This window comes from Schistocerca americana, chromosome 1 (genome assembly GCF_021461395.2).
Source record: "Schistocerca americana isolate TAMUIC-IGC-003095 chromosome 1, iqSchAmer2.1, whole genome shotgun sequence".
In the NCBI taxonomy this organism is placed as follows: Eukaryota; Metazoa; Arthropoda; class Insecta; order Orthoptera; family Acrididae; genus Schistocerca; species Schistocerca americana.
In genome coordinates this window covers 253,624,500-253,637,393 of record NC_060119.1, presented here as the reverse complement: position 1 = coordinate 253,637,393, position 12,894 = coordinate 253,624,500, and the positions used below count along the sequence as shown (strand labels likewise).

At 42.4% G+C, this 12,894-nt stretch overlaps 1 protein-coding gene across 1 annotated transcript in view; it reads right to left on the bottom strand.

The window, feature by feature from the left end:
• The window catches only part of LOC124623192 (DNA-dependent protein kinase catalytic subunit-like), a 565,210-nt gene that overhangs the window by 375,715 nt on the left and 176,601 nt on the right, over positions 1-12,894 (bottom strand). Inside the window, exon 17 of the mRNA XM_047149022.1 lies at positions 1,172-1,358. Within this exon, the coding sequence (XP_047004978.1) occupies positions 1,172-1,358 (187 nt within the window). The remainder of the gene's footprint in view (positions 1-1,171; positions 1,359-12,894) is intronic.

Sequence of the window (12,894 nt, the reverse complement as noted above, 5' to 3'; positions counted from 1 at the left end):
TTGCACACAAAAAGTTTTATCTGTAAAATACAAAAGGTAGCTCAGTCAAAACCAAGTTTATGAGTGAGGTAAGCATTTTTTTCACAATGTTTTGCACAAAATCTTAGGTTTTATTGGCTACATCAGTCTAATATAGTTCTCTCACATTACAGTGACTACAAAAAAGGAAGGCAAGAGACAATTTACTTTTGTGAAAAATAAGAAGTATATAAAGTCCTAGGAGTTAATGTTGTCGAGAGTATGCAATAGAGCAAGGTGTCAGGGGATCGGTGTGAGGAGGAGGATCAGGACGAAGAGGATGAAGTGGAAGATAATCGGGAGGCAGTGGAGGAATAAATCAGCTCCCCATGCCATGGCCAGTCATTACTCATTACTAATCATGGCATACTGCTCACAGGTCATGTCGAAACCTTTATGACACTATTACCTATTGTCAACACAAAGACTAACAAAAAATGAAGACATATGCTACCAACAATTCTTATACTAAAATCCCTTTGCAAATGGTCCAAGATCATAATATTACCATTTTTCACCGTGGATTTTCTTTCCTCATTTTTGTACTCACCCTTTTCTCTTTTCTTTTGACTACTCCCTCTTTTTCCTCCACTTACAGCACATTACTATACCCCTGGCATCATCCCTGAACCTCCTGCCGTCTTACTCTTCGCCATCAATCCTGTTATCTCAACTCGGACCATCAACAACCATCACCATCACCATCATATCAATAATGATACCAGCCTAATAAGTGGTGTGTGTGTGTGTGTGTGTGTGTGTGTGTGTGTGTGTGTGTGTGTGTGTGTGTGTGTGTGGGCGAGAGCGAGAGAGAGAGAGAGAGAGAGAGAGAGAGAGAGAGAGAGAGCGAGAGAGAGAGAGAGAGAGCACGCACATAAGGATGCACATCAGTGTGTTGGGGGAGGAGTGAGTCTGATTCGATAATAGTTTAGAAACAAAAATAAAAATCATTAATTAAGTAAATATTCTCTTGACTTCTTGCCAATCAATCATCCCTTCAAGATGAAAGGTGGTGACATATCCTCAATCATAAAATTGATATGAAATCTAAATATTACCAACAAATTACAGTTTCCCATTTAATTTCAAACATGAGTGTAATAAGATACAAGATAGAATTATACAGATGTTAAATTACATCCAAAGCACTTACCTAGCCGTTTAGAAAAACTTGGATGAGTGCAAAGAAAACAAATTCGTTTCACTACAGCTTCAATATTAAGTGGTGACTTCTCCAGTTCTTCCTGTTTAAGTTGCCTGACAGACCACACGATAAACTCATGTAAGCATTTGCAGGAAAATTTACGTAGTGAAGAATCTGTAGGGTGGGTAATCCCATCCTGTTGAAAGTAAGACAATTACTAATATGTGATTGACTAATAAAACACTGTTCAATTATGCTAAACTTCATAAGTGACTAAACTGTGTGGTACACAGTGATATGAACTTGGATCTTTGCCTTTCGCAGCAACGCTACACTATTCAAAACAAGTGCACACCCGATGTTCAAATACAAGGTTCTGAACCGACAGTTCTTTCATGCACCCTTAATGTATTGAGTATTCCCAATATGGCCATCCAAAAGTGCCACAAATAAAAGTACTCTTAGGCAACAAATTTCAGACAATACAGGAGTTGCAACACTTACAAATAAATGTAATAGTTGTGCATAGTTTTCACACATAAATAAATTGATAAATTCAAAAAAATGAAGTTAATCCACTGTCACAAATCTCTAGTTTACGCATAAATTAAGTTAAACCAGGAATTTAATTCACCAAAGGGATAACTGGAACACTTTGTTTATTCAGTACTAATGGAACCTGTAAGTTAACCATTTTCCATATTGCTGAATGTTGAGCAATTGACAAGTGCACAAAAAAGATTTAATATGTTGCTGAGCTTTAGGACAACGCCATCCTTCAAAGGTAACCAAAAAGCACACATACATAGCTACAGTGTCACAGACAACTACACTGTATTATCTGTGCTAATGCAGTCGTGCTTGTATATACAGGGTGTTAAAAAAGGTATGGCCAAACTTTCAGGAAACATTCCTCACACACAAAGAAAGAAAATATGTTATGTGGACATGTGTCCAGAAACGCTTACTTTCCATGTTAGAGCTCATTTTATTACTTCTCTTCAAACCACATTAATCATGGAATGGAAACACACAGCAACAGAACATACCAGCATGACTTCAAACACTTTGTTACAGGAAATGTTCAAAATGTCCTCCGTTAGCGAGGATACATGCATCCACCCTCCGTCGCATGGAATCCCTGATGCGCTGATGCAGCCCTGAAGAATGGCATATTGTATCACAGCCGTCCACAATACGAGAACGAAGAGTCTCTACATTTGGTACTGGGGTTGCGTAGACAAGAGCTTTCAAATGCCCCCATACATGAAAGTCAAAAGGGTTGAGGTCAGGAGAGCGTGGAGGCCATGGAATTGGTCTGCCTCTACCAATCCATCAGTCACCGAATCTGTTGTTGAGAAGCGTACGAACACTTCGACTGAAATGTGCAGGAGTTCCATCGCGCATGAACCACATGTTGTGTAGTACTTGTAAAGGCACATGTTCTAGCAGCACAGGTAGAGTATCCCGTATGAAATCATGATAACGTGCTCCATTGAGTGTAGGTGGACGAAAATAAAATGAGCTCTAACATGAAAATTAAGCTTTTCCGAACACATGTCCACATAATATCTTTTCTTTATTTGTGTGTGAGGAATGTTTCCTGAAAGTTTGGCCGTACCTTTTTGTAGCACCCTGTATATGGTAGGGACATGAAATGGAACTATCACGTAGTCTCTGTTATTGGTAATGCTGGTGGCAGACTGCAGCTCATTGGTAGAATATTAGGGATGTGGGCAGGTGCACATATCACCAAGGTGGTTTTGACTACACTACAGAAGTTTTTCTGGGAAATCCTTACACGTCCTCCATGCAGTCCCGAACTCCCCCATGCAATTACCATATATTTGGTGCCCTGAAGAGAGACATTGGTGGCCTTTGATTTGCTTTGGACTAAAAGCTGCATGCCTGGGTACAATCCACAGGCAATCCCATAAGCAACTGCAAACATTTTTTCCATTAAGGCACTGACCATGTTGTCTCATTGGTGATAAATGTATTAAGAGCCATGTCAATTACTTTTTAAATAGCAATAAGTTTACTTAGTTTCTTTCAATATGTCTCACCTTTATGTGACTGCCCCTGTATTAAGGTTGAGATTCTGTATAATACACTTATGACTTCCAAAAGTGTCAATTTTCTTGACTGTATGGAGACCACCACCTTGTACACAACTGTTTTTAGTTAGGGGACAATCAACCAAAGCTGAAATAGTACATTACAGTCTCCAGTTTCTTCTGCATTCAAGAAGCCAAATTGCCACAGATGTGCCTGATTGACCAACATATAGCTTTCCAAAGTTATTCCAGGTTAGTCGACAAACACCAATCTATGCTAAAAGTTTTGTTAACAACAATAGAAGTACCTGGATGGAATCAAGCAACAGATAACAGTATTTCACAAGCATTCGAGCTCTTGTTCTTTCTCTAGCAAAAGTAAACACACTTCCAAAAACAACCACAGAGGCACCCAAAAGCACACACGTGCGACTGCGATGAGACTGACTGTTGATTATCGATTATTGAGAGCAGTCACCTGGACAGATGGAACTGGGAAAGGGTAGGAAAGGACACATGGGACGAGGAGGGCGGTAGATGGATAGTGTGGGGTGGGTCTTTTGACACATCTCAGTGCTCGCACAACAGAACAAAAGGTGTTCAGAGGAAGGAGGGAAGAAGGGGGGTAAAGAGAAAGGGGGGGGGGATGGATGGCAGGGAGGGAGGGGCTTGGGAGTAGACTTTGAGGTTACGGAGAAAAGAACAGAGGTTGTCCTTGCCATGAGTGCAGCTAATGAAAATGTCAGTGAATCTGAACCAGGCAAGGGTTTTAAGTGTTGACTGGCTAGGAAGGATTGCTCCTGATGGTCCATAAATAAGATGACATAGGATGGTGCCATGCAAGTACCCATGGCACTGCCATAGATTTGCTTATAGATTTGGCCTTTGAAAGTGAAATAATTGTGGGTCAGGATGTGGTTGACTAGAAAGATTATGAACAAGGTGGTGGGTTTGCTATTAGGAGGATGTTGGAAAAGGTTGTGTTCCACGGCCACATGATGATAGGCATTCAGGATGTTTGTGTACAAGAAAATCAGATAGAAAGTGAACCACAAGGAGTCTAGAGGAAAGAGCACAGTAACTGTGGGAAGGCACCGAAAGAAGCGAAGTGTCTTGAATGTAGGGTGGAAGGTTATGAACAGTAGTTCAGAAGCATTGATCAATGAAGGCAGACTTTTGGTTACTGGGAGTATTGTAACCAGCCACAATGTGACAATCAACAGTGAGATCTGCAGCGTTAGCTTCATGGAGTGTGGGAGTAGGTGAAACATAGGAGTGTGGTGGGTTGCTGGTGTGAGGGGGGAGATGGATTCAGGATTCAGTTGTCAGGTTTTGGGATGGACCTATGGCCTTGAGGAACTGCCGGAGATCCTGATGGACTTCTGGGATGAGATCACAGTTGTTGGGATTGTATGCAGAGATGCTAGAAAGTTGGCAGAAACTCTTAGCCACTTAGTCTCTATGACTCATGAGCTCAATCATGGAGCCTTTGTCTGTGGGAAGGATTATAAGACCTGGATTGGTTTTCAGGTTATGGCAGCTGTGTGTTCCATAGGAGTGATATTGGACTCACTAGGCAGGGATTTAAAAAGAAAAGTGATTCTAGGTTAGAAGTGAAGAATTCTTGAACAGCTACCAAGGGATAACTGGGTGGAGTGGGAGGAGGATCACGGTTGGAGGAAGACTGGTATTGTCTGAAGCAATGCTTCACGTTGGGTTTTGTTTGGCTTTTGTCAATGGGGTGTGTGGCAAGGAAATGTTTCCATTGTAGAAAATGGATAAAGAAAAGAAGATCCTTTACAAGTCGTGCTAGGTTGAACTTGTGTTTTGGGCTAAATGTTAGGTCTTTAGAAAGTACTGAGACTTCTGCAGGGGGCACAGTTTTGGAAGAAAGGGTAAATGGAAATGTCGTGTGGCTAGGGCCTCCCGTCGGGTAGACCGTTCGCCTGGAGCAGGTCTTTCGATTTGACGCCACTTCGGCGACCTGCGCGTCGATGGCAATGAAATGATGATGATTAGGACAACACAACACCCAGTCCCTGAGCAGAGAAAATCTCCGACCCAGCCGGGAATCGAACCCGGGCCCTTAGGATTGACAGTCTGTCACTGTGACCACTCAGCTACCGGGGCGGACGGAAGAAAGGGTGACAATAGCATTATGGGACGAGTGCTGAGGAGCAGTGGGTTTCACTAAATGTGGACAAAGTTTTTGGGAATACAGAATGCAGAGTAGGTCAGCAAGGCAAATTTTCAAAAAGGGGCCACTGTGGTGAGAACAAAGAGTTGTAGTATGGATGTTGTTAGTGTGGTGGGCCTTTACAATAGTAGGCACTGAAGATGCATGTAAGAGGGTGACCACTGTCTGTTTTGAATGCACGTACGGTAGAAGAGAAGAATGTATTGACATATAATGGAATAATGACTGGAAAAAGAAGTTGTAGATGAGTAAAGAATGGCAGTAACAAGTGTTAAAAAAAGTGGGATGGAGGAGAGCCAAATCAGCAATGAATAACAAAAATGGAAATGCATGGGTGGAATAGCACACAATAAATGGAAGGTAACCACTCACCTATAGCTGACTGATATGACTGAACCTTTGTTTTTGAATATACTAGCCATGTAATTACTTTTGAACATGAATCTAACCTATTAGAGCCTTTTTGCAGAAATATACAATATGTAGGCTGTTTAGAATACGATATTAAGATGTTGTATATGAATAAATTTGAATTTTATAATTACCCTAATGAATGATGGGTATGTTACTCTTTCTGAACAGTGGTCACAAATGGCATCATACTGCCAGTCTGTACTACGCAACGCAATTCATTGACTAATTTGTCTATCAAGTAACTGTTTACTTTATTCAACATCATAGCAACCTACTCTTAGAAAATATATTTTTAAAATCATCTGGGCATAAAAGCACGGAAGGGAGAATTTATTCGTATGAATGAAATATGAGGACCAGTTTTAAAGTAAGAACCAATTTGTAATGGAGTAAGAGAAACTTTAGTAAAGAATGTAAAACGTATCACAAACTACAACATGCTCATTTTTTCACTTTTCAACTTAGTCACCATGAACATTTGTCAAGTTGTGGCACCAGCTTGTAACAATATCTTTCGACACCTCATTTTCGAAATGTTTTCCACCATGAAATTCCTTCAATTTTGGAGAGAGATGACAGTCTGGTGGTGTTAAGTCAGGGCTGAATGGTGGATGATCCAGTAATTTCCAATCAAATTTTTCCAGTTGCTTCTTTTTCTTGCCACAATGTGAGGCCGAGCATCGTCGTGAAGCAGAATGTGCTGCTAGAGATCAGTCCCCACCAATGACTTTGAATGGTACACCTAAGCTTTAATAATGTTTCACAGAACCTCTCAGCATTTATTGACATTCCTCTTGGCGAAAAGTCTAACAGAAAAAAGTCTTTCCACTCCCAAAAAACTGTGGCTATTATTTTCCATGTTGAAGGTTCTGGTTTGAATTTTCATGGTTTCTGCAGGGAGTTTGAGTGGTGCCACTCACTGGATTGACGTTTATTGTCTGGAGTGTAGTTCGCACTCCACGTTTCATCACCAGTCACAATGTCACAATGCTCCGAAACGGACAAAGAATATCCATTTGTTTTCTTTTGTGTTCTTCTGTCAACATTTTCAGCACCCACCTTGCACACATTTTATTGAACTGAAGTTTGCCAGCAACAACGTGAAAAGCTACTTCTTCAAAGTAGTGGAAATTTTTGATGCTGCTTGTCAATAATGAAGCACCTGTTTTGGCAAATTGCCTCACTTTTTGTGTCAAGTCTTCGTTCACGACAGTAGACTGTCCAGATCATTCTTCATTACGAAAATCTGTCCTTCCTCCATTAAACAGCCTACTCCATTTACGCACACCCATCATTCATTACACCTGTGCTGTCTGTGAATTTCAGTAGGATGAACTTGTTTTGCATTTAGGAACCAAATAACCAAGTGCGCAATCAGCAGGACTACTCATTGAAATAATGACAAACAAAGCAGTATAACCATACAATCAACACCAGCAGAGACGTGAAATGTAATGATGGCATAATGAGAGACTAGCCAAGAATGGCCAACTACGAACAGACGTCATGTGACAGCATGTATGGACACAATATGCATCGGTTCTTACTTTAAAAATGACCCTCATAGATTGAACAAGCAATATTTATACTTGTTAAAAACATTTCCACATTTATTTTATTTACTTTTATAATTTTGACGTCGCCGTGTGTCTGCAAATATATACATAATTAGATCTCAAACAATCAAAGCTAACATGTTATTGATCGCATTGAAATATGGCAAAACAATGGACATGAACTGGTACTCTGATTTAAAATACTGCTTCGGTCTAATGTTCACACAATATAAATTTCCTCTGTTTCTCATTAGAGGCGATGTAATGGTTCTACTTATCAAGCTGACCTTCCTTTCCCATCCTTTTATAAATCATTCACTCAATGGCTGGCACTCTACCCACAGACAATCTTGTTGTATACATCTGAAGGAAAGGCAAATTAATTCTTCTAGTGTGGGCTAGAAAATCAATATGATTGCTTCTGCCTTGTGGCATCAGTGTGTCAAGGCACTGCAAACAGAACAACTGACTGGAAATAGGACCAATTGCCAATACCATTCCTTGATCCTCATTTTTCCAATGTTCTCATCCATTCCCTCAACTCCTATCATTTAAATACTGCATCACATAATTGCAAGGAATTGTTCAATCACAATTTTTTGTCTTCTTTCCTGGGACAAATGATCAACTGGATTTATTTCAACATGATTAGATGCAGTTGTAGCCACGCTGTCATGGATCAATGTACTACCAGACACACTTATTTGTTTGTAGTAAAATGAGCCTCTCTCTTACCTTCCAGGTTCTCTGAGATTTAAAAATTGAGCATGTTCGATTCTGTCCTGCTGAATCATACCTGATCCAAAATTGTCCTTTCTTCTTCAGTTCAATCAGTTTCAAGGATCAAAATAATTGTTACAGGCAAAGTCATACTGTCAATGAATTTCTACATTGAGTCTAACACTACTGATGTGCCTACACCCACTGAAGGGCCAGGTGTTGCTAAAGCGTCTTGTTAAGGTTTTGCCTGAACAAGAAATTCATTTCCGTCCATTCAAGACCAGGGCCGTACAGATGCTCAACTATTTGCACCTGCGCAGGCCTTCAATTGCAAGGGTGGACACCACGGCGGGGGGCTGTCTTCCTCTATAAGAATCACAAAGGCTTTCCATGCCTCCCACCACACACTGCATGAAGCTGCAGAGGTATGCCCAGATGGTACATGCGCTGCCGTGGACTCCACTGATCATCACTGGCGTAACAGCAAGTTGCTGGCCCCTACTTGCATCAACATCTCCACACTCACTGTCTTCAGCATGTGCCTCAGAAGTCGTTGCCATTGCAGAGCACCACTACACATGTTGTAGTTCATTCTTCAATAAAATGTGTAGACAACATAGTTATCTGCCAGTTCCCTACTACGGTGGTTCCAGATTGATCATGTAGCACTACCAAGACTTGCACAGAAGGAAATTCAAAATGTCAAAGCCCTCACAGGTGCAAAGATAGATTCAGACCACTTTCTTTCCAAAATTAAGTTCAAAATTTTACAAGAACACATCATGCTAAAAACGCTAGCCATATCATGCAGTTTGACACAGAGAAACTAAGAACAAACAAAGATTTTAAGATGAGCTTGAATCAGAAGGACCACCAATGATAAGAACAGTTAAAAACAACACTGGTTGAAAGTGCGAAGAAAACAGGAGATCAGCAGAAGGAGATGTGGCAATCAAAGGGTTTCGGAAAGCAGGATTGACTGGTGTTCTCAGAAAGCAACAGAAAATCCAAAGAACTTCCAAGAAGTAAGGAAAAACACTGTCAAAATTACCGGAAATCTCAAGAGAAAACATGGAAAGGAATGATAACTGAAATACAGGATAACTTCTGAAAGTACAATACGCGAGACTTTCATAAAACATTCAAAACTAACTTAAACAATCAAAAATCCAGGATGGAAAAATGACAATATTACAAGAAGGATACACTGCTGATCACCATACAGAGGAGACGATGAGTCACAAATACTCTCAACAAGATGATTGCTAAACAAGTGAGCTCGCAGCCAAAAGGCCTTCTTCTAAAGTAAACAACACACACATTCACACAAGCACAACTCAGACACACATGTCAACTGTCTCTGGCCACCAAGGCCAGACTGCGAGCAACAGTGTAAAACAGGAGAAGCAATGTGGCTCACAGGGGTAATAAGCAGGAGGCCGAAGTGGGGAGGGACATGGTGGGGTCGGAGAAGGGCAGTTAGGTGCAGTCAGGATGTTAGATAAAGAACTGGGAGAAGGGTGGGGGGAGTGGGGGGGTGCCATGTGTGGGAAATGAGATGGATACTTCCTCCTTCCATCTGCACCAATAGAGAGAAGTTTTCTTATAACTGGACCCAGTCCACCATATTGTCCCTACATTGCCACCTGGCTCATGGAAGCCCCCAGATGGCCTTATCATCAAAATTAACCCTCTGTGAATGCAATCCCTCCTTTGACAAGGACCTCCACCTGTTCAGAGTCTATCAGTCCTTAACCTTCACCAAAATTGTCCTACAAAATCACATAAATCAGGCCCAAACCACATTGCAATACCTCCTCTCCATCCACAAAATTCTCGTGCTCTACAATCCCAAATTCCTGTATCCCATTTATCACAAACTCTTGCCCTCGAGGAACTAGAGCAATATGCACACCATCACTTCAAAAAGCTCTCCAACCTGTTCATCTCCTCCTCCTCCTCCTCCTCCTCCTCCTCCTCCTCCTCCCCCCCCCCCCTGGACCACCACTATCTACAATAGTCTCCAAACTTCCTCCACATCGCCTCACAGCTGACAGGCCCTGCCTCGCAAACATTTACCACACCCTCAGAAACTCTCAACCACAACCACTACCACTACCACTACCAGACCCAAAACAAATGCAATCACGAACCTTTTCTTCACCAAAAGCTTTAGTACCACAGAAGAATTGGTCCTTTCCAGAAGCCTTAACTTTCCAAAAGTCTTAACGTTTACCTCAGACCCTACTTCAATCATCCTGGACTTGTTAAAGTCCCCTTCTCCTGGTTCTGGTCCCTACAGTGCGAGCATCTTTTCGCCACCATCCCTATCCATCAGGCTCCACCTAAAACCAATGCTGAACCTTGCCCAACTTAGTTCACATTCCATCCTATCATGATCCACTCCCTGTTAATGTTCAAGAATTTCATTGCTTCAAAGTCTACCTCGCCATCATTCCAAAAATCCCTCAACATGTAAGCTAATCTTACATCCAAAGAAAAATATCTCATTCCCACCACCTAAAAATTGATATTGACATTATAATCCTACAGCCGAAAAAGGCTCCATCACTGTGGTTTTGAAATGCAGGGAGTACCTGACAAAACGACTCCCCCCAGCTGTGAGATTCTTCTACCTGCAAACCTTCCTACTGTGAATCCATTCCGAAAATCCAACAGGATCTCCAGTCTCTCCTAAAATCCTTACGTTCATTGCAGAACCTCTCCCCTGGGTCAACCTCTCTTCTCACACCTACCACTTCCTGCACTCCTACGTTCAACATGGTTCCTACAGCCATAAGCCCAATCACCTAAGACGCCGAATTGTGGCCCGTTGCTGTGCCCCTACTGAGAGAATCTCTGCTCACGCCAACCAACATCTTCAGCCTATTACCTATAACCTACCCTCCTACATAAAAGACATCAACCATTTCTGCCTTTGACTCAATAGTTCCTGTCTCTTTACAACATGATACACACACACCCTCCCCTCTCCTTTTACTCTAACATCCCTAATGTCCATGGCCTTGCTGCTATTGATCACTGCCTTTCCCAACACCCGATGGATTCCAAACCTACAACTGCTTTCCTGGTCACCATGACCAACTATGTCCTCACCCACAATTACTTCACCTTTGAAGGCATTAACTACAAACAAATCCATGGTACAGCAATGGGCACCCACATGGCACCATCCTATGCCAAACTGTTCATGGTCCATCTAGAGGAATCCTTCCAAACCACCCAGAATCCCAAACCCTTCACCTCATTCAGATTCATTGATGACATCTTCGTGATCTGGGTTGAGGGTGAGGACACCCTATCCACATTCCTCCAGAACCTCAACACCTTCTCTCCAATTTGGTTCCATCTCAACCCGACAACCCACCTTCTTCGATACTGACCTCAGTCACTTGAATGGCTGCATCAGTACCTCCAATTAAATCAAACCCATCAACCAGCGGCAATACTTACACTTTGACAACTGCCATCCATTCCATACAAATAAGTCCATTACACGCAGCCTAAACAACCACACGTCACATCTGTAGCAATGAGCAGTCCCTCTACAAATATCCCAAGGGCCTCACTGAGGCCTGAGGGACTAAAATTACGCTCACAACCTTGTACAGAAACAGATCACCCGTGCCATCTCTTTCCAATCACCCACCACCTTCCTAAGTCCCAAAGGCTGGCCACGAAGGAGCATTCCCTTCGAGACTTTTACCACCCAGGACTGGCACAACTGAATCAGATTCACCACCAGGGTTTCTTCTACTTATCACCATGCCCTGAATTTACTAATATTATACCCACCGTCTTTCCCTCCCCTCCCACAGTAGTATTCTCTCACTCATCAAACCTACACATTGTCCTCTTCCATCCTCATCCACACTAGCTCCCACACCCTTCCCTCATGGCGTACTTCCCAGTAACAGAGCTAGATGCCAGATTGTCTCATACATCCTCCTACCACCATCTACTTCAGTCTGATCACAAGCATCACCTATCCCTGAAAGGCAGGGCTACTTACCAAGCTGCAAACATTACACTGTGGTCTACATGGGCATAATAACCAACAAGTTGTCTGTCCGCATGAATGGCCACTGAGAAACTATGGCCAAGGGACAATTGTGCCACCCAGTTGCTGAGCATGCTGCCCAACACAAAATTCTACACTTCAATGACTGCTTCACAGCCTGCATCATCTGAATCCTTTCTACCAACACCTTCTTTTCTGAATTGTGCAATTGGGAACTCACTCTGCAATATATCCTGCATTCCCTAGCTCCCTTGTCCCAGTTTCCATTAGTCCCTGTCCTTCACCCACCTTCCCTCTTCCCTGCTCTCACTCCAGCATTACAAACCTTCTAATCCACCAACACACCCATAGTCTTTTTCCCCCCTCCATTGCTTGTCTCCTTTTCCCCTCCCCTCCATCTAACCTGTCGATTGCTCCTAGTTGCCCAACCCCCCCCCCCCCCCCCCCCCCCCGAATTCATGTCCCCATATGCTCCCAAAAGCATCCTGCTATACCGCCCCCTCCCTGTCCTATCCTCCTCATTACGCCACCTCTTAGATTGCTTCTCCCATTTTGCAGAGTTGCGCACCAGTCATTTTGTTCTGCCTGTCAGCAATTCAGCATCTCCTCTACATGGCGAGTAGTACCCTATTCTTTTCATGAAATTGTCAAGATTAACTTAAGCAAAAAACCTTAGCTTTAAGAACAAAGAAAGAAAGGTAGCAATGGAGACACGGAAAATGGTCAGATCTTGGCCAAGTACTGAA